Below are 22,905 nucleotides of genomic sequence, written 5' to 3' on the forward strand. Positions count from 1 at the left end.
ATAATATGTTGTGTACATTTTGTAACAATTTGGCAAACTTTGATATGTAAACAGCAAATATAATTCAGTTTTATTTCAACAATTGGCTGATAGACGTTCGACCGAATAATATCATCTGCTCACTTCAACTATTCATCTAATTTCCATTAATGTATGTTACATGGTTAATATGTTCATGGGCTTCATCACTGAATGTACAGTGTTGCGGACTACTTCAGTTGAGGATAAGTAACATAAATAATGATATTATTATGCTATTATCATTATTATTCCTTCAGATTATTAAAAAAGTTATTATGATTTCATATTAAACATAGAGAAAGAGGTATGGAGATTGTGGAAGATATTTTTAGTACAGGAATTGTTAACATAATTCTTAAAGATATTATGTTTTCTTTGTTTGTTGTTTCATGTCACACGCAGCAACTTAAGGATATTACAACATACATAAATTTAGGTTCAGTTGTATTTTTAAATTTGTTTTATTTGGCAAATGTTACAGAGACCTGATAAGTGAAATAAAAATGTATAGTCGCTACTCTTAAAAGTATGAATATGTTAGCTTTATCAACCAGAAATATTGCACACCAAAGGATAATTATATTTCATGACACTATTCTACGTCGAAGTCAACGATATTTGTGTATGCTATTGCTATATGATTGGCTATGACACGGATACGTCTTGATAAACCAATGAGACATTGATATTTGATGATATAAGATAGCTACGCGATACGCAAAGAACAAAGAATGAAGCGATATTTATTTCACAATAAAACATTGTTCTATCATGACGTCATTTATCGAGATTCGAACATGCACTCGCAACTTGAAAACGTCGTAAATTTGACCTTATTTTTGAGAGGTATGTGTCTAGTGAATTGTTTCTAATAGATGTAGCTGGGGAAGGTAGATAAAGGCAGTGCCCGAACAATCGCATCCGAAAGTGAGAGCGAAATGTCAATCGGTATTGGGAGAAAAGGTACAGATAATCGACGAGAAAAGTGTGAGAATATGACCAAAGACCAAAAGAAAGACCAAATTCAAACCCTCCTGTTCATAAAATGGATTTACCTGGCATGGCCGTGGTCGGATTCTATTCAAGGAATCATCATTATTTAAGTACGGGTAAATATTTTAAAACGTGTACTTTTTCCTAATTTAACACCCTTAAAAAAGGCTGTAAATAATGTTGATATCTCATATAGAAATAAACGAGTCGTGGTCGTTGTTTATCGTACAATAAACAGCTCCCACTCGTCGTTTGTTTCTTAATTACATGACCATATACACTAACATTATATCTTTTCATGTTTATCAGTCAACAAAAGCGACGTAAGCATTTCCATTACCATAAGACACCCTTGCCAAAAGTAGCGCCAACTGCACGATTACGACAAGACTAGGAGCATGTTTCATGATTCACCATAAAAATGATGACACTGGATGCTCGCAAAAACGCAAGCTCATTCCGATCCACTAGTGGCACCCGCAAAGGCAAGCAAATTGTTCACCCGAAAAGGCAGAGAATTGCATCAAACATCATTTTGGTCATTGATATGTCAAACCTGGAAATGTCGTCTACAAGTCCAACACAAAGCCCAAGCAAGGACCCTAATCCTTTAAACCCGCCTAAAGTTCTGTTAATTACATAGTTTTTACATTTTCCCCTAATCTTAAGTAATCTATACTAGTTCTGAAGTAAATCGTATTTACCCGTATGAATCGTCTTATGTCATTTATTGCCGATAAACAGAATATGCACACTTTCTGACAGTAATGTGTGATAAGTCGTGCACCAAACCTATACTCTCGATATACATGCTGCGGTTACTTAAAAAACTAATTGGTTAACAAGATACGTATATTAAAGTGCCATGCTTTCCTGATGTGTTATCATTCTAATTTGAAATAATGACATAAATAGTTAACACTCAACTTTCAATATTTTTCAAGGTTGGGTTATCACGAACATATTTGAATATATACAACAGTTGTACTTGCTTATCTTTATACTTAAAAGCATCAGGTTTGTCTGTCATACAGACCCCGAAACAAATATGTCCAATACAGCCCAATATTTGGCAAAATTAAGAAGGACTCTCGGCTCCTTTTTGTTATATTTTATAACTATTGTTTAATAACTGTTTTCTTCTGTCAAATATGTTCCTTTCAGAGATTAGATGTTATTCTAGCATCAGGTCTGTGGTACGTTCACTACATCAGCGTTGACATTAAAACGATATTTACATATATAAATACATACAGAGGAATGCTTAGCAATTACATGTTAAGGAAGAGTGCAGGACGACTTGCTTTATACATGTATATCTGGACATATATGAATGGGCATTTGGATGAATATAGATATACCTCCTTATAGATAGTGTTCGTAGATGATTGTAGAACGTGCATGAAGAAAAAGGAATAATGATGTGAGTAATCGGGTTAATACCACGTTTAACAATATTCAGCCATATTGCGATATTGGTTTCTAACATACAAGACGGACCATGAAATTATGACTTAAATTTGGAACTGGCTTTCTGGTGTGATGTAACACCCCAGAATCTCCTGTAGAAAAAGAGCTAAAAGCACGAATAAAGATCACGAGATGATACTGATGTATACATCTGGACATATATTTGCGTAGTATTACTACGTTAATTCATCAGTATATATGTATTTTGTGCAAAAGGATATTGTAGGATCGACGCTGACATGCGCATATAACCTATTCACCAGTGCTGTAATATATAATTTAATTCATTTGTATTTTGACACATATCGATAGGAACATGGAGAGTCTGTCTGAAGATATATAGACATGCATGGGATCTTTTGGATAGTTGTACCTCACGGCTATACTAACGCTTAGTCTCTGAAAATATATTATTTTGATTAAAACGAGAAACTATATTCAAATTTAAAAGGAGCCCCAGTGGGATGGAAATTTAAGCCTGAACCTCTTAAACATCTAGGCTTGTTTCATTTGGGGCTATAGCATTGCAGTGAGGCCTTGGCAGAAGGGAAAACCTGTTTACACCCATCAGATTCTTAATCCTCCTAATTTTCTATTTAGATACATGTTTTAACTTTAAAGTAATTATATGTTTCTCATGTTAAAAATAATTTATTGGTATCTGTGGTGCTGGTACCGTTTTGTCGCCATTGTGTAGCTTTTGTGGAGTTGCTATGAATATGAAATACATGTCTTAAAATATGGACTTGTAACAGAACCCATCATTGAACTATTTGCAGTCTAACCCATCTAATTGATGTGTATGGACATATTATCAATCTACTTATACACACTTGTTATGGACATATACATAATTTCATTGTACCTTATCATTAAACAAAATACCCGTGAAGATCGAGGTTAGAATAGGCCTTCAACAACCCATGCGTGTACAAAGGCGACTCACATTATCGGGTGGTCAGGCTCGCTGACTTGGTTGATGCATGTCATCGTATCCGAATTGCATAGTTCGGTGCTCTTGATGATAATAACTGGATTGTCTGGTCCAGACTGGATTATTTACGAACCACCGTCATATACTAGTAGCTGGTATATTGCTGAGTGCGGCGTTTAACAACAAACACTCAAAGAATAACTATTATTAAACACCTTCCAACAATGAGAAATTAAACTTATATTTTCTATATATTCTGTTATATTTATAACATAATTTGATTCATAATTTACTTATTGCGTTTCTTTCTTGTCTGTCATTCAATGTACATGTTCAAACCCCTAAACTTTGAATATTTGATTTTTTCACAAATGGTTACGTTAGTGAGTTGCCTTGATCTCTCGTTACCTTCTCACACGAACAGATTAAAATAAAAAAAATTACTATCACATTTCTGTTTATTTTATTCATTATACGAAAAAAGTTATTCATTTATCACAGTATAGATCATATTAGTTTATATCACTATCTGATGTTAAGGTTCTATTGCAGAAATTATAATGAATTCAAAATGTAGAAATATACACAATTTGCCATTATTTGACTTTAAAACTATACAAAGTATAATATAATGATTAGAATGCCTGTAACGGACAGTATTTAAGAAAGAAATAATAGTCGATTAGTCAGATATGCCCTTCAGTAGCATTATTGTATATCTCCAGAGAGAGGTTTACATTGTAGTTCTCATTATTTGTGGATAATTCAACAAGCAACATAGAAAATATATATTCTACCATAACGAAAGAATACAGAGTATACAATAACTCGCAATTGTTCAAAAGAGATTTCAAATCACAATAACATATCTTATATAAACGTAAGCGTTAATAAAACAAATTGTTCTTTGCTGCTTCAGATTATATCTTGTAAATACATATTTTTAACTACGAAAATTGTACTGACACCGTCCCTGTCCCTGTTGAAGCTATTTATAGCTCAAATAAGAATTTCTAATTGTCGTCCATTGTTCGATGTCAATACATCAATGACAAGTGAGGATCATATAGTAATCGTTGATTCCGCGCTACACTATAATAAAATTATCAAGTTGACTAGTGTGTACATTACTACAGTGAACATATACATGATCATGCCCTAATAATCAAAAGTCGTAATATCAAATACTTATATATTATTATGTGATGAATTTGACTGAATCAGTGGTAACACGTGATATTAATATTCCATCAATTTCTTTCCTGGTTGGTCTATCCATGTCTACAAAATGAAAATAATGCAATTAAAAAGGAGCTTAGAACGATTCTTAATTTCAGACTAGAGCCGTGGAAATCTAGACTTTCCCAATCATTATAGACTTGAGTTTGTCTCATTTTTTACGTTATTCTCTTGGGGCTACTTCACAGCTCATACCACACAATAACAAGACCAGTTAGTCCCCCGCCGGAGCGCCTGGATTTTGGTTATATCATCTAACATGGCCAACTCTGCTCCTAAGTAAACAAGAACCTAATTAGCGAGTGGTCCTTTATGATCATACTGGGTTTTTGTCCTTTGCTTGAACAATAATGTAACTAAACTTCTTTTATTGAGTCGTTTATCTGTAGATAATTTCGTACACAGATATTTCATCTAACATGGTAATTATAATCATAACTATTTTTCAAAAATAATGGTATGCACACTTCTTTATGTTGTTCTGTACACGGATTCCCCAGTGGCTATATTGCATCATATAGAATACTGATGGATGTGTATGCCACTGTACCAAATAATAATGATCATATTCTTTATTATTATCCCATTCAGACCCGACATTTTAACAAGAACACATATTGATCTAGTTCAGAAACACTAGACTGAAATTAATCCAATATGATTCCAAAGTTATTAGATATATTTATGATTAATTTCATTGTGTAATAAGAAAACAAATGTCAAATAAATGGATTTTCCAGAGGCCAAATATCTGAACCAATGACAGACCCTATCATTAAACACCATTGTTAAGGATACTGGGCGTTCAATAATTCCGCTAAACCACCATTTCACAACGCGAAAATACGGGGCATAATCGGCGATATTTACTTCATCAAATTTGCAAAATGAAGATCGTATTATGTATACGATTTCGTCATAACAGTGAGCTGACACGAAATATCAACGCACATATCACTGTTGAAAATGTAATTTTACTGATGTGACGAACACTTTCGAGTCTCGAAACAGCTTAAATAATGTTTTCCTTCACTAAAAGTAACAACGGACGGTATTCTCGTGACATATACATTGCAAGAGCATTCATGAAAATGCTAAGATAAATATTTAACCACCCATTCTAGCGTTTTTCTATAGTAAATACATGGCGTGTCAGCCATGTTTGTTCGTCTAGTGGAGGCGGCCATTGTGCAGTCATTGCCTGGGTCAGTGTAGCGCCAGCGCAGCATACCCAGGGAACCAGGCTGCTTCAATTATCCAATTGATTTGATTAGAATATACTTGCGTCAGTGTACTCTATTAACGCCCGAAACCGTAATTTAAACAGATATAATAACAGATCATATACACGCATGGTGCCTTCACTAAGTTTTAGCTATAATAGGCCATCCCGGAATAAAATAGTTCCCCCAAAAGCGAGGAACGTCTGTTTTAGTCTGTTTATAAGAAATGTATTCCAAACAATATCCTCAGTAGATGAGAAGATCTGTTGAAGAATTGCCTCAGTAAGTCAATCACAATGACAGGGCGTCGTAATATATTTATATCAAGTACAATACGTCAAAATGGCCGACACAATAAATATTTTTTCCGAAGTTGTTAATAAACCTGTGGTTATTTCAAGCCTTTGTCATCACTGATCAATTGGCCGATCATTGAAATGTGATTGTAAAGATATGACAAACAGATACTAAGGTAAACTCATAGATTGCTGTAGATTGTCACTACGATTGTTTTTTCGTTTTTATTTCTCTAGGATGGGTTGTAGCGAGGGTATCCTTGAACGGGCTATGCAACCAAACTCTCTGACTTATCCCAGAGTAAGCTAAGACGCTAAGTTCAAAATTAAAGGGTCTAAATGTCGAGAAACAACGCTTCTGTATGAATTCGCACTCGGGAATTCCCAGGGTTTTCCCCAGAAATTTGGAAGTGGTCAGTGTTTATGTCATTTCAAGAATACAGTCACGTGGAAAACGTCATGTGATCGACCTCTCTTCCAATGGAAAAGCCGTATATCTTGTAATCTTCACATAAAACATAGTTACTGTTATAACCAAATGAAACCCAACCCATTATCCGATAGAGGTAACTGTGCATAGCGGAGAGATATCTTATCACAATAAACTTGGTAGCATGGTTTGGTTTGACTTCTTGGCGCGTGGTCTGAATTCCTTTAACATGTTACATATCCTAAAACTGGCTTATCAGCAAATCTTGCTGCACTACGCGCGACTGATACAAGAGCAAGGCATGCCAGAAATACGAAACCTAATGCTTCCAAAAGGAAGACTTAGGCATCACGTGCGTCGGGGGACCAGCGCCATCTCATTGGCCGTTAACAGTTGTACAAGGCGGGGCAAAAAGCATCGTTGTTCCGTCCATTTTACGCTTGAAAAACTCGACCCTTTTCCGGACACTTTCTAGACGCTCGCCAATTAATCAATTTTAATGAATTTTTAGTCGTTTTTCCGTCCAATGACCATATACGGAAAAAAACGACGTTTTCGTGTTTGCAGTGTCAAGTACAGATCGTGATAATCACCTTAATTCTTACAACCTAATTTATCCCACACCGTCAGAGCGTGTTCATAATCGGCATCTGTTATTTTAGTTTCTGTTAAGTTACTATAGAATGATTCAAGGGGTGGTAATTTAGTTTCGTCGAATTTAGACCAATCATCCATATATTCGTAAGGATATACACCTTTTCTCAGCAACAAATGACGAGTTATCTTATCGGTATATTGATTTGTTATCGCAAAGTAATCGGGATTGTTCGCATTAGCTAAATTGTCCAGGGAAGATAACAGAAACTGTACGGAGTCTATGAATCTAAGCCCATTACTTTGCTTTATTCTGGCTTTCCCATCCTTGTCCGTTTAATGTATAGTTTTAGTCAACGAGAACGATATGTATTTTTCCATATTATAAGGAATGCACGTTAAGCCACCATCGGTCTTGGAGATGTGAATCGTATCCCCTTAGGTTATGAAACACAACGGGGATGGGTATTGTTTAAGAATTCATTTTTAGTTTCAAGTTACACTCGTTATGCGCGGCTCCCTGATAATTATCCGTGACATGGCAATGATCTCTTACGGAATCCCCATTCAGGGGTTTATTACAAACATGACAACTCGTTGACTTCTTATAGACCCTCCAATTATCCCTCGTCATACACATGGGTTTCTTACACGATAAATTTTCCCTGATTATTCTCTCTTCGTTTTGTATATATTCTAGGAACTTTCCCGCTGCATCGGGACCTCTGTAAATCACGGGAGTGTTTGTTTTCTCATCATACATTACAACTATATATCCAAACCCACAAGGAATATGTTCTCGAGTTTTGTACGTAAAACTATCTTGATTATTGCGTTCAGTATTTTCTATGGGTTTGATAAGCGCTTCGAAGTCAGCGTAAATTACGTACGATACTGGCATTTGATTACAATAATGTTCAAATTTTAATATATTTTTTCCATCTTTAGGCATACCGATCCTGATATTAGTCTGTCCAACACCTCTACAGTCTTCTTTATGTGCTTCTAATAGATCTTGTCTGCTGTACCCATGTAGGCATCTTTCGCAGAAATATTTCTTTCCCTTATATTTAGTTTGATCGTATAATAGCCTGTTTAAACTCTTTATCCATGCATAATGATATTTACCATCCTTTTCGATCATAAATGAATTGACTCTGGGAATCTGTTCCGGAGCGGAGCTTATCCTGTGAACAACTATTCCTTTAGAAGAATGTCCGAAAACATTTATAGCTAAATTATTTTGCTTTTCCACCTTATCAATTTGTGATATTGGAGTAAGTTCGTCTATACCATCGAAGTTGAGTCCATCGTTTTCGGGATAGCTCGAAGTTCTATTTGCAATTTTACGGGGAACAATGCAGATCTTATCATCATTCTTAAACAGTCATTGGATTTATTTTTTACATTAATTATGGCTTTTTTCTTCTTATAATACGTGGGTAAATCTATATAAGATCTGCCTTTGAAGGGCATATAATTTGCTATATCTAAATATAAACTATCGATTTTATCCACACCCCAACCCGAACCTCTATTAGTCCAACGTTCTAAAGTTTCCTGTATCCTCTGAATTTATGTATCTAATGATGCGTTTATAGTATCGGATTCGGTTATAACTTCTTGATTGCTACGGAAATATGGTTCGGTATATTCGGGTGCTATCGTCTGCGTTACTTTTACTCAATGACATTTTAATCGTCACACTGGTATTTGATACTATGTAAACTCTGTATACTATGTATTAACTCCTCGTTAATTTTGCTCGATATGATGGGCTTAACATCATTAACATCCATGTTGGAATTAATATCCATCTTCCAACCTCTTAGATATTTACCAACGCTGGCAGATGTGGATACAACTTTTAATTCTTGTTGTTTTTTATCAACATCGTCAACTGATTTATTATCAACATAATTATGTTGAACATCATTATTATCTAGTAAAGCGATCAATTCAGCTTGTCTCATTCGAGAATATCCATGTAGACCACGTTGTTTTGCCATAGCCTTCAACCCCAACCTATTCCTCTCATTGATGTAATCTCTCTTCCTAGCGTAAATAATCTGCTTCCTGACCTTATCAGCACCGTGACTCTTACATAAACTGTAACTACATTTGACTCCAACCCCTCATACAGAACAAACGTAATTTTTAAAACCCTTTCTTATGTTATAAGCGGGGGCGCCACAGTAAATACCAACAGATGGCTTCTGACATTGAATATATTTCCCCATGAGTGTATATTTACACAGATTAATGGTTATACACATATCGTATCATTTGTCTTAAAGGTAAATCTCCACTGGCTTTTTATTGATTAGCTGTCACACTGACTCCCCTAACTAGGTCATGGTTTATGCGTAGTTATTGTGTAGCTATTAATAGCCACAGCAGACAACCTGATTATGATGAATATTACCTCGCGGTCTTTCTGAGCCTCTGACGGTGTATAAAACTGACTCATTGTTGGTCTCGGTATTGGGTCAAGTTTTTTCCCATAAACGAGGAAGTATTTGTGCATGGCAGATTCGACATCCATAAACGTTTGAATTGAATGTCCCTCCCTACGCAGTTCTTCATGAATAAAATCTAATCTCTCCATTCTCTGCCGCGCCCATTGTGACTGAGCTGTTTCGAGTTGTTCTAAAGCTATATTATGTCTTTTCTGCTCTGAACCTCTCATACTAGAAAATAAAAAATTACTCCCCGAAAAAGCTAGAGCATTAACAATAGCTCCACTGACCATCATCGCAATTGATGCCATGTTCAATAATATAAAATATTCAAATGTTTAATTACTTCATTATGTCTTCCGGGATAAGCCCTTGTTTGATGAGCATATCCTTTGTTGCCATAGCCAATCCAATATCAAGAATGGCCATACCGATATCATAACCATTAAAATCTAGCTTGGGTGGTGTGGCTTTAGTAATCATTTTAGCCATATGGGCATAGCCCATGATACGTTGCGTTTACCAACATTTTACCGTCCGTAACTGGAGTAGTCATGCTTCTTATAGCATTATATGAGGGCTAACTTCTAGTTGAACTTCTTGTTGTGAAATCGGGGGTGACGTTTTCTCTTCTCCGGTCTTATAAAACAACCATACAGCCGCTATAGCAACAACTCCTACTAGTGCAAATGTTTTAATCGGATCAATATTTGAATTCATTAGTTTCCTCCCATTCTTTCTGGCTTGTTTTTGTGTTTGTGGTTCTGGTGTTTCCTCATTCACTTGTTGTTCCGCAATCTGTTTTGGTTGTGCAATCGGGGTTATTATTTCTTCGTTCACAATCTGTTGTGGTGTCACTTGAGTCTCCATTATTATTAAGTGTGCATGTATGTTTAAATTGACAATACCTAGCCGTTATTAAAGCTGTGGTGAGTGGAGCTAAGAACATTTTGTATCTTTGACAAAACTCACAGCTCACTGAGCTTATAGCGTGTTCGATGAAGGGGTCTTTCTCGAGAGATTTGCATAAATACATGCGATGTTCTGCTGGGATAGGGAGAAACGTACTAGCTACGACTGTGTATAGTTGTAATAAAGCCGACCCTATCGTTTTAGTCATGGTAGCTCCCAGTCTAGACTCGTAACGCGCGTACAGTTTTTAAATTTCTTCGTCGGTCATGTTATCAATTTTTTCGATGGTATAATTTTCCCCCAAATATTGGGAGCATTTTCCACCAGCTACCAAAGCCACGAGTCTTTCTCTATGTTTATCTAAAGATTTATCTACATCTTGATCTGCACGTTGATCAGATTCTTTGAGCATTTGTTCGATGAGTTCGTCGCATTCCATAATGTTATACCTATTTAAGTCAAACATAATATAATATGACATATCCAATACAGCCTATAATGATAAACTGTTGTGAAAGAATGATGATTTCAAGCCACATTATGTCATATTAACCGCTAATGTTCAATTTATCGTATTTTTGCTATAATTTTGCTATATTTGCTATAATTTTACTATAATTTTGCCACATTTTGATACATTTTTGCCACATTTTGATACATTTTTGCCACATTTTGCTAAGCAATTGCATAAGCAGCTGGTTGATTGGTTTTTGATACGTGTTTACAGTGCTTCGTTGCTGCTAACAGACTTTATCTCGTTCGAGCTTGGTATAAATAACATCATTTTCGCGTAGACATTCCTCGAATGAATCTCGGTCTTTGCAATGAAACAGGGCTACCCATTTGGCCTGCTCTCTGAGATCTGCTATGCTGAGTATCCCATCCAGAGAATGCTAAATACGAAAGCATATCTTTCTTTTTGGTGAGTTCTTTACTCGCGCTGCAGTCGTCTATTGCGAAAAGGGTTAATTCTCCTTTGTATTTTTCGTGACATACTCGTAAAAAGTATTGTAAACGATCGCCAGGATCGACTCTGTGTACCCCGTCGTCATTCATTACCCAATCTCTCGATAGATATGTTTTATTAACACTTATAGTCGGGCACAGAATAATAATATGATCGTAAACGTCCCGATAATGACTTTGTAAAATATCTAGAATAAAAGCTGTTTTTCCGTTTGCCCGCATATGATAGCACAGTGTGGTTCTTTAGGTAAAAGATTATCAATAGATTGCTTGCACGAATCGTCCATTCTGTATATTAAGTTGCGCATCCATAATCACGTACAAATATATGTTTAATTTACCAGCTGATTCCTGGAGCTTTGTTATCTGTATAGTGACACCCTCGCTGGAATTTTCTATTCGCCTCCCGCTGCCGTGTAGTTGGTCATCGTCTGTTGTTCGCATGTCGATCCATAGCGCGTACTTCGTGGTGAGGTATTCACCCATCGATACACTCCTGAGAGACAGATCTTTCATGACCGCGTTAACTTCTGGGCTTTGTTTTATAGAAGGAAGTTTTTTAGTCTCATCCAACTGTTGATACGCTAGCATTCCTTGACTATATAGTTGATTAGGAACGCCCTCGATAGTCAATTCTACTTTTGTAATCTTGAGATTGTAAAACTTCTCGGTATTTCTTTTAAATGCATCGGAGGGGTCCTCGAACAACATTAAAATACCCTTCAACGACCTCGTGGGGACGTTTAGATTGATATTCCACGTCATATCTTTTTTGTTCCTGGTGATCTTTCGATGTTGCAGCAGGCGATCGTACAAAATGGCTAAACTTCCGGTATACTGGTTACGAATTGGTCTGGCTAATTTGGGATCTGTTATCATATCATACTCCAGCGAGATATTGTCAATGGAATAGCTGGCATCTTCAGCAGCTCTGATTACTCTGCCGTAATCATTAAAAGTGAGTTCGTATTCTAACCTATCACCTAGGGATGCTTGATAAAAGGGCATGTGGGAATCTAGTAATTCAAGGTCTAGGGGAATATAGAATCGATTACCTAATTCGTCGGCAATGGCCTGATCTTTTACGATGGTACCATCACCACTAGAAGCATCTACACGCAGTCTCAATGTGTTCCGATTACAAATACCTTGGTACTGTTAGTTTTCCCGCCCTTTATCCGTTGTCCAGAGATCCATGTAACAATAGTATATATCGCTATCGTTGATACTCAAAACCTCATTACCGCTAATTTTAATAGCGATTTTCTTAACGATAGCATGACCTATGTTCTGAACGGGCTCCCTGTTAACGTCGGTAAAAGTCAAAATAATCGTAAATGCCAGTCCTGGAAATAACATCGTGTGCGCCGAGATTAGGAAAGCGAACCAGAAGCGTTTGATTCTGATCGATTGCTTTGACCCCTAAAGGATCTCGAAGTCTACGTTGTGGGTTTAACTTGCGTCCGTATTGCAAAGACATTGTTATATTGAAATTATATAACCATATGTTTAACAGAAAAATGGATGATTTTAATCTAGATAACATAACTGATACTAGTACAATCGAAGAGGGTACTGATGAAACCAGCTTTGGCGACATGAATCTTAACGATGAACTTTTACAATCAACCATCAATGATTATTATGATACCTTTAAAGATGTTAGTCTTATTGTTCGTGACTTTTCAAAGTTTACAATAGATAGTAAAGGAATATTGTGACTGCGTGGTGCTCCGGATATTGATCTTATGAATTCTCATACTCGTAAGCCCCTAGCCTTGCCTACGATAGCCCCTAAACATCAGCACTGTTCGTGATGAATTAGGTTTTGTAGACTACTCACGAGGAGCAAAACTTTCCGCAAAGAGTACTAAGGTTCTTCGAAATGTGCGTGATGAACTCGGTAACATAGATAATTTGGAAGAAAGCTCGAAGGTGGCCTCGGACTGACTAGGAGAAATCTTGGATACCTACTACGATAATTCCACGGTCAGTGTATCACCATATGCAGTGTTCAGTATCAGGAAATTACGAGGTCTTGACAAGGCAATGCAAACAATGCAGGTGGAACTCATCGATAATATAGCCAAGATATCCGAAATCGACAAGCATTTAGCTTATGAAAAAACAAAACTTGAACAGGCGGGCGATGAATTCAGTAGACTTTCATTTGCAGAAAGATTGCGTAACTTAGAAGACGAAAGATTGGCCCACCTCGAAGCCGCTTCCAGTAATAGAAAGGCTCTTCGTTCACAAATCAGTTGAATTCGAGAAACTATCGATCAAGTTCTCAACGATGACACCGGAATAACCGTTGCCAGTATTTTAACCGCGTTGGGATTTATTATATCGACACTGACTCTCGCGTTGACCGGTGGCAGCGGACCACCCACACCGCCCACACCTCCTACTGATAGGGATGGTATAAAAGAGTGGATAAAAAAGCATTTAAAAGCATTAGGTTCAGCACTGGGAAAGCTCACTGAGAAAGCCGCGTCCGCACTTCCCGGTATAATAGGGAGTGTTGTTTCCTGGCTCTTGAATTTATTAGCTAAGACCACCACTTGGCTTAGTCAAAACTTGTTGGCACTGATCGTAGCAATTGCAGGGCTGTTGTACGTATCCGCTAAAGTTATTTAACCAAATCAGTTTCCTAAGAACTATTTAACCAAATCATGAGTAAACCCGCCGTGACTCCACCCACTACAAGCGCTGTTTTTTCATCAATATGTTGTTGATTTTTAGCCGCAATATGCGGTGGTACTTATGGTTGTGCGTCAGTAAATGGTTGTGAAACATGTGGTAACTGTGTCTTGACTATTCCCGTTTCGCCTGTGTTTGTTTGCGTTATTAATTCGGTATTAATATCTGAATTTATACCTGTTTTTTGTTGATCGATAGCAATAACAATTTTATCATTATAACCTATCACTTGACCGATCTCATGTATAGTCCCGGCGCATAAACGTAGTCTACTTTGGATTGAGCGTACTGTAATACATCTTGATAACGCTTTATAGAAGATGGTATGTCAACTGGTGAATTAATGGCGTCCTCCACGTTTGCCACAAACTGTTTTTGCTCATCGAGCGCCGTCCCAGAACCAATAATGGACGTTCGTGTTTGCGATTGTGCACCGAGAATTGCCCATACATAAGTTCTTATTGATTCATTAACTCTTACAACTCCTGGGTTAGTAAAATTATTTTCCGTTTTATCATTAAGAAATTCATTCCAAGCGTTTGCGGTATCGTTCATTTGTATAAATTTTGTAACAATATAAGCCAAACCACCCTTAAAACTCATAAGAGAACCTCTCCAATCGTTACTCGAAAGTTCCCAGTCATGATTAAGATTATGCAATCGTAAAAAAAGATTGTTTTTCTGTAACAACTTAAATGGATCGAATGGTTGATGAGTTTTCTTAACTAAATCATCGCTGACTTCTTCAACAGTTTTTTGTCCGCTGTATGGAACACCTAGACCATGGTTTGCTCCTTTAATACGCCAATCTTTACTCTTAGAAATATTAAATTCCTGACAAATACGCTCATACGCGAACCTATTGTACGGATTATTTGTGGAATTCCATGCTCGATCCTGCGGTAATGGAGCACTAATTTCTTTAAGTATACGTCTAATCTGATAGTACACATGAAATGTTACAACAGACTTATTTAGTTCAATCCTGGAGCATAAAGATATACATGTACACCACATCTAGTTGCGGCACACCATATATTGCAAAGTTTATCTGATTCTGCCAAAATTGCATCGGATTGTGAAACCAATCGTGCACCATTTTATCACTAGTTGCCGTGACCCTGTACTTTTCAAAGATATCAGTGAATTTAACGAACAAATCAAAACCAGAGGCAGTTACTATTATCGATTGATTAGTAATGTATCTCAATTTCATATTTAAGTTATGATATAGTATCATTGTATATCTAATATGCATGTCACTCTCCCGTGGATCAATATAAATGCTGCAAGAAGTAATAATGAGACAGTAATAAATAGTAAAAAACACATTATACCTGATGGGTATTTACAGCGTATGCTCACTCAATGATGATTTTTTAAAGCCTAATGGAATTAGTCTCACACAAAATGAGTTGAAAGGGATGCTGATTTTAAAAGCTGGAGAAAAGGATGTACAACTTTACAGGAACTTAGCAATTACACTTGGATTTGCAGATGGAGATATAACAGTACTCAAGACATCAGCACAGGGGGTTAAATTACCCGATTTAGTTCCCTATAAAGAGTTGTGCATCCATCTTGATAAAAAAAGCATGACGGATAATATTCAACTAGAAAGTCCTTCAACTCTGCTCAGATCTATTCCAGTCAAAGATGAAAAATATAACAGCAGTAGAACGGAATCTTTCTCAACATTACAATATAAACATTAAAGCGTGGTATTATTTCAGACCTGAAAATTTCTGTATTAGATGTAAAACACTAACCTGTACATATAGGATACTTAAGTGTAACACTCCATATTATAAATAATGGTTGATTCATCAGGCCCTGGAACACATTGACAATGTAATACAGTTGCGCTTTCTGATCTAGGAGACACAGAAGGATTCGGTAAACCCGGTACCGATGGTAAGTTATATGCTTTACACTTACAAGATAATGTATACGAGCGGAAAGAAGTCACATTCACGGGTAATCTAGGAGATTTAAGTGATGTCGGCGTTAGTATACTCCTTAAAAACACTTCGTACAATCTTACTCACAACGATGATAAAAAATGGACTATGGTCGAAGCAAACATCGAGTGGCTACTGAATGTCGTCATTACCCCACCGTATGTGATAATGGGTAAGGCACATAATTTAACTAAGATAATAGATAGTGGCATCGTACTCGCAGCTTATATCCCATCAAAACGAAAAAGTGTGTTAGTCTCTCCCCTGCCAGAAAACCCAGGTCATATCTTATATACTAGTCTGGCAGTCCAAAATGTTAGATTAAATTTGGTTACTGAATTCAATGATATTAAAGTTAACTTGAGTGCAATACCTAATATTTCTACGCTTATTATTGAAGTTTTGTTTGGAGATGCACCTGAAGATGCCTTCGAAATATTACCTGGTCTATCGATTAAATTGCTCAAGAAACACGAGCGTCGACGTTGCAGTATTATTCATATTGGTGCATCACCCGTTGCAACCCTCGAGGGGGTTCAAATTATTAAAAGTGACAGCATTTCTCTAACTAAGATATTCTTGCCGTATAATATTCATTTGATAAGGTTGATGTATACTCTCAAAACATTTAAGCAAGATCAATTAAAGACTATTATATGACCGTAATATACACTATGAGTTTATATCCAGCGCTCGATGAGGCATTTGAAAAGATGGATACTGTTGATGGATTTTAATTGCATCAAACATCGAATAGAGAAGGAGAGGGAGTTGAGACTTGGATTGTGTAAAAAGTATCGCAGAGCCGTGAATGCTCTGGACGGAGTTGACACCGTGCTTGTAACAGCTGGCATTGGACTCGGTGTAGCAGGTGTTGGTTTATTATCAACTATAATCGCCACGCCTATCGTACTTGGCATGGAAATAGCCGCTGGAGTCTCAGGACTGGCAGAAATAAAGATAAAATTAATTTCTCGTAGGTTGCAAAAGAAAGCATTAAAACACGATACTATTCGGATACTCGCCGAAGCAAAGTTGAACAGCATTGAGGATCATATTTCAACAGGAATGGCTGATTGTAAGATATCCGAGGAGGAGTTTCGTTTAGTGTTGTCAGAACTCACCAAATACAATGTAATGAAGCAGGAGATTCGATCAAAATCTCGTAAGATCAGTGGTATTAGCGAAGAAGAGAAACAAAAGTTCATAGAACAGGGGAGGCAACAAGCGCGTCAATTATTCCGTGCCAAAAACAAAGAACTGGTTGGAGATTAAAAATAGATTGCTTGATCACATTTAAACGAATGCTTACATAAGTATATAATAATGGAGAATTACAAACCAACCAACATTTATGCTCAGGGACAAAATTATCAAATGGAGAGAATTACCACAAGGTATATATTATATTTGTGATGTCAAACCAACCGAATACGGTCATCAATTGTTTCTTTCCAATTACCAAGAAGAGTATATAGTCTGGTCTCCTAGTAAAATGAACGTAGAACTTAGTAAAAATGTTGAATATCACTTCGTTAAAAATAATGGTATACGTATCAGTAAAAATAAAAGAGAATATTTTCATTACAATTTAGTTTAATCTTTTGACTATCGTTGAATCGCATAATTATTTTTACATAAAAAATGCCACCTGTAGTAGCAGTATAAGTATATAAATCCGGCTCCAGTGGAAGTGAGCCAGAATCACCATTACCTATAAAAATTTGTATCATAGAAGCATTGATCGGCTCCAAGTGGTGGTCATTTTAATTTAATCTCATGACTATCGTTAAATCGCATCGTCATGTTTGCATAAAAAATTCCCCCTGTAGTAGCAGTATAGGTATATAAATCCGGCTCCACTGGAGTTGCGGCAGAACCCCTATTACCTGTAATAATTTATATCATAGAAGCATTGATTAAACTCCAGGTGGTGGTGAGCTAGAGTCAATTTAACTTAATCTTATGACTATCGTTGAATCGCATAATCATTTTGGCATAAAAAATGACACCTGTAGTAGCAGTATAGGTATATAAATCCGGCTCCAGTGGAGTTGCGGAAGAACCCCTAGTATACTACTACAGGAGTCTCGGCTGCAAACCGAAATTGTTTCAGATTTGGTAAAAACATAACTTTGCATTTAATCTTATTCAGTGTCACAGGAACTTTTGTTGTTCAGTACATGTGTAGAATTCTTACACCAACTAAACATATAACAGAGAGATGTCTTTTTTATGGCAATAGCTGAGTTATGGCCTTACATTGATTATCCAATATGGTGAGGAGTGGTGTGGGGAAGTGAAATGGAGTTTAACGTTGCGTTCAAGATTATTGCACTATATAGCGACGTTCAAGGCCGTGTGTGTGTGTGTGTGTGTGTGTATGTGTTTGTTTGTGTGTGTGTGTGATTGTGTGTGTGTGTGTGTGATTACTGAATTCGATCCGACCAGTCCTTGCTTTAGCCCCTTAATGCCGAGCGCCAGACAGGGTAACAACAAGTACAATATACCATCTTTGTACGCCTTTTGGTATGGCATGGCCGAGGATCGAACCCCCGACCTTCTGCTCACGGCGCGGCGGACGCTCTACCTCTTCGCCACAGGGGCGGTCTTTTTCCCTTCACGCCGAGCAATATTTCAGCAGCATCTGGTGTTAACATTTCACAACTTTTGAGATACAATTGGGCATTCTCTTTCCACCAAGATTTCAGATAGTGTCACACGACTCCTTGTTATGTACCCATGACAACAGTATGTTAAATTTTGTAAATACCTTTGACAGAGACTGGCCACAGCATGGAGAGTTTCTGGACAAATGTGTTCAAGAATTATAATGGGACGTGTTATTTATATGTATTTAACTGGTAGACTTATCGAGGGTGAAGTATTGGAAACTATGCAAGAAACTACTAATATCTGTTACGGAAGTTAACCCATACCGGGCCAGTATCAGTGTGGCCGACTTGTGCCATGCCAGCATTGGATCAATTACGGTTAAAGATCATGTAGTGTCAACATAACAAGGCAAACTGTAGGCCGGCATTACTGAGTAACCAGTATCGGCACATTACGGCACATAACGGCACATCACCACCTTATAACGTTAATATTGGCCCAATAACGCAAGATTTTCTGGGTAACGGAGGTCGTTAATATTTGATTTGGTGAAACCTTTGTAAGAGCATACGCATGGTGCTGACAATCCAAGGATCATAATCAGGATCAATTTAAAATTCGAACGCACGATAAACGGGTCATCGCGCACCTAACGGACGCATCTTAGACTGCTCGATACTTGAATTACAAAGAGTCGTGTTCTTTATAGATGAATAGTTTTTCAGCAAACGTACTTGCTCGGGTTGTTTCAAATGGTGAAAACATGACACTCACTCAGTGACCAGTAGAATTCCCCATAGCAGGAGCCTGAACACATGTTTGTCATCGCTGATGAAAGACACACACTCCGACTCCACTTTCTGTGACTCCTGAAAAAAAGAATCACATGCCAATAACACACTATGTTTCAAATTACATGTCATGAAATGACAATAAAAAACATATACTTTACACAACTTCCTAAAATATGATTATTACCTGTGCCATTGTTTAACGAATTGCATTGAGCCCCACGCGTTCTTCATCGACATCTACACTGCTGAATCATGATTAACACGCATAATATGTCTGTGCCATCTGTCACACCAGCTGATACCCACTAGTATAGGCTGCCTCATCGTGAAAGCCGTCAATCATTTCACCTGTCATCATTTGTACTTGTCACTCACCACACATAGCGCACGCCCCCTATCCGATTTCTGAATACAGTTTTCCGCTTAAAGCATTCTGACTGAAGAGGCCACGTGCCTGATCAATGTAAATTTTGCAAGCATGCGCACATCATATTTTAACTTGTTTATAAAGATGACACGCATATGAACTACATATTATAATATTTACTACGTTCACGTAGGGTCTGTTCGGAAAAGCATCGCAACTAAGGACATCAGTAAGTATGACGGATGTCACCGGTTGGGCAGGAATTGGTCACCATTTTGCAAACATCTTTTAGGAAAAACGGAGTTAGATTTGTGTGCTGGTGCAGTGATGATATTCCTGGTTCATACTTGGTTTCAAATGCACAGTAACATATTGCTATGTACCTGCCTCTTATACATACATTTCATTCCAGGATGTTATGGCCATCAGGAGAGCAAGAAGATATATGATGTGTGTGACAGCGGTAACAACATGCATCGTCGTATTCAGCTACAATGTTGTAACTGTACCAACAACCATTACCAGCACACTGCAATCTTTCCTCGGTTCACAGACACGGGGTTCAATAGTACCAGTAACCAACAACAGCATCCTGCCATCTTTCCCCAGTCCACAGCCACGGGGTGCAAAAGTACCAGCAACCACCAGCAATATCCTGCCATGGCCTCCTGGCACACAGATAACAGAAACTGCCAGCAGCATGCTCGACACAAATGAAAAAAGGAGGAAAATAAAACTTTTTGATGTCATGATAACTGGAAAAGAGAAACGCTCCTTTGAAATCCTACTCAAAACGTTTATGAAAGCGGTAGCATCTAACGTTACATATTTTTTGTATTCTGGTTCCTTGCTTGGTTCTTATCGTCATCACGGCATGATTCCTTGGGATGACGACCTTGACCTTGTGGTGCGAGCTAAGGATACACAACGATTGGTCACCTCACTGTCCAAACTAGCACCACATTTTATTCTCAATCAAGCAGGTTCTCGCAGATGGAAGTTTTATCATCGTAGATCTTACAAAATACCTCGGTATTCGTGGAAATGGCCGTTTATAGACATTAGCTTTTATACAGAAAATAGGACTCACATTCGTGATTATGATCGAGGATATCGTCGTTTTGCATATAAACGGACTGACGTATTTCCTCTCGGCAAGCGACCTTTCATGGGCCTCCTTCTGCCCACGCCGAGAAATACAAAAGACGTCTTACTCCAAACCTATAGTATCAGTGTCTGTCAGAATAAGCACTATGATCACAGATGGGAGCGATCTATCCCTGGTAGCAAACAGGCAACTCTGCAGTGTGACCTGTTGAAGGCCATCCATCCATTCGTTCGGCGGGAATACAGCTCTAATGGTACCATGGAGATTCTCGAGAGGAATAATACACGCATTGGAGAGTTCTTCCTCTATGACAGGGATCAAAGTAGTAAAGTCTATAACTAGAAATATGGTGAGGACTCAGCCATACTACTGTTCGAAGGTAGATTCCCCATAAACCTTCATTAATTACTTATGTGAAGGCAAATTACATTTGTTTCTATTCATGAATCCTTTATCTTGCGTTCTCAACACGTTATAAACATGAATATGATACGTTCTGAAACGGTATAACATGTATATGAACGCATTGTTATTTCATAAACACCTCCAGCTATATATTGACTTTTATATGTTTTGTAGTTCAAATACAAAATATGTTCTAAAAACTGTTGTACAGAGTATTAAAGATAACGGTTTTATCTTTATGATTCTCTACAATAGTCTGGCAAAATACAAAGGCTTTGGACTTTATTCGAATAGCAGGTGCCATATGTTGAATATAATTTTGTAACAAGATGTGCATGCTGTATATTTTTAATATCATGTTTGTTAGGTTTGTTATTTAAAAATAATCTACCTAAGAAAATTGTAATTACTAATTTTATTGAAATAACAAATGGTCATTTTTCTATTTTCGTATTTGGGATAGGTCTACACTACTCGTCCAACAACTAAAGATTAAAATATCCCGATTCATAATGATTGGGTAACTTCTGTAAAACAAGATGACCGTGCAGAGGCATGCAGTCATGGGAACTTTTTGCTAGTGTCTTAGCTTTCTTATAACACCAATTTCCTTCTAACTGTAAATTAATATGAATATATTGAAAGTGAACTGAATGTAGATAATGTACTAACTGACCGTCGCATACAATATATTAAATGTTTCGCTAATGCGGCTAAAAACTCGGTCACGCTGTGAGCTAGTGGCCCATTTTGAGAGTCCACCAAGACAGGTTGACACAAAGGATCATTCTCGTGACCTGTGATTGACAAGATCACAAGATCAGAACACATTGACAGTGAGGCTGAGAGACAATCTCCGTGGTCTTGTGGAAGAGCGCCCGCCTGGAGAGCAGAAGGCCCGGGGTTCGATCCCCGGTCGCGTCGTATGAAAAGACGTTGAAATGTGGTACTTGTTATTTCTCTGCCTGGCGCTCGGCATTAAGGGGCTAAAACAAAGACTGGTCGGCTTGGAGTCAGTATACTGTGTCTTAAGCGGGGTATTCATGGTATCTAAGTGTTCTAGCAGTATAAAACCGGCATTAGTCCGGACAAATAAAAGCAGCCCCACACACATGTCGCAATATTAGTGCAATAATCTACGACGCGACGTTAAACCTCATTTCAACTGACCTTATTCACAGGGTAACAATTCATATAACACGTCCCATTTTAGTGAGTGAGTGAGTTAATATTTAAAGTCACATCGGCAATATTTCAGCCATATAGTGACTATATCAAATTAGACAATACATCAATTTAGAATATAAACCTGTCGACAAAGGACAGTAAAAGTACTAGATTATCACAGATGTCGGTTTAAAACTAGTAAATGATCATAAAACTTCACAATTCATATAATACAATACATTACAAT

At 37.3% G+C, this 22,905-nt stretch overlaps 1 protein-coding gene and 1 pseudogene across 1 annotated transcript; one reads left to right on the top strand and one right to left on the bottom strand.

The window, feature by feature from the left end:
- Window positions 1–19,882, bottom strand: part of LOC139471487 (probable UDP-sugar transporter protein SLC35A4) — an 84,730-nt pseudogene extending 64,848 nt beyond the window's left edge.
- A 290-nt stretch (window positions 19,883–20,172) lies between these two features.
- Window positions 20,173–21,780, top strand: LOC139471341 (uncharacterized protein RT0683-like). The gene is made up of 2 exons (XM_071253659.1): window positions 20,173–20,207; window positions 20,391–21,780. Exon 2 carries the CDS (start codon window positions 20,397–20,399, stop codon window positions 21,426–21,428), a length of 1,032 nt encoding a protein of 343 aa, XP_071109760.1. The 5' UTR covers window positions 20,173–20,207; window positions 20,391–20,396; the 3' UTR covers window positions 21,429–21,780.
- Window positions 21,781–22,905: the final 1,125 nt, after the last annotated feature.

The sequence above is a fragment of the Haliotis cracherodii genome, unplaced genomic scaffold (assembly GCF_022045235.1).
Source record: "Haliotis cracherodii isolate W230 unplaced genomic scaffold, xgHalCrac1.p SCAF_22, whole genome shotgun sequence".
NCBI lineage: Eukaryota > Metazoa > Mollusca > Gastropoda > Lepetellida > Haliotidae > Haliotis > Haliotis cracherodii.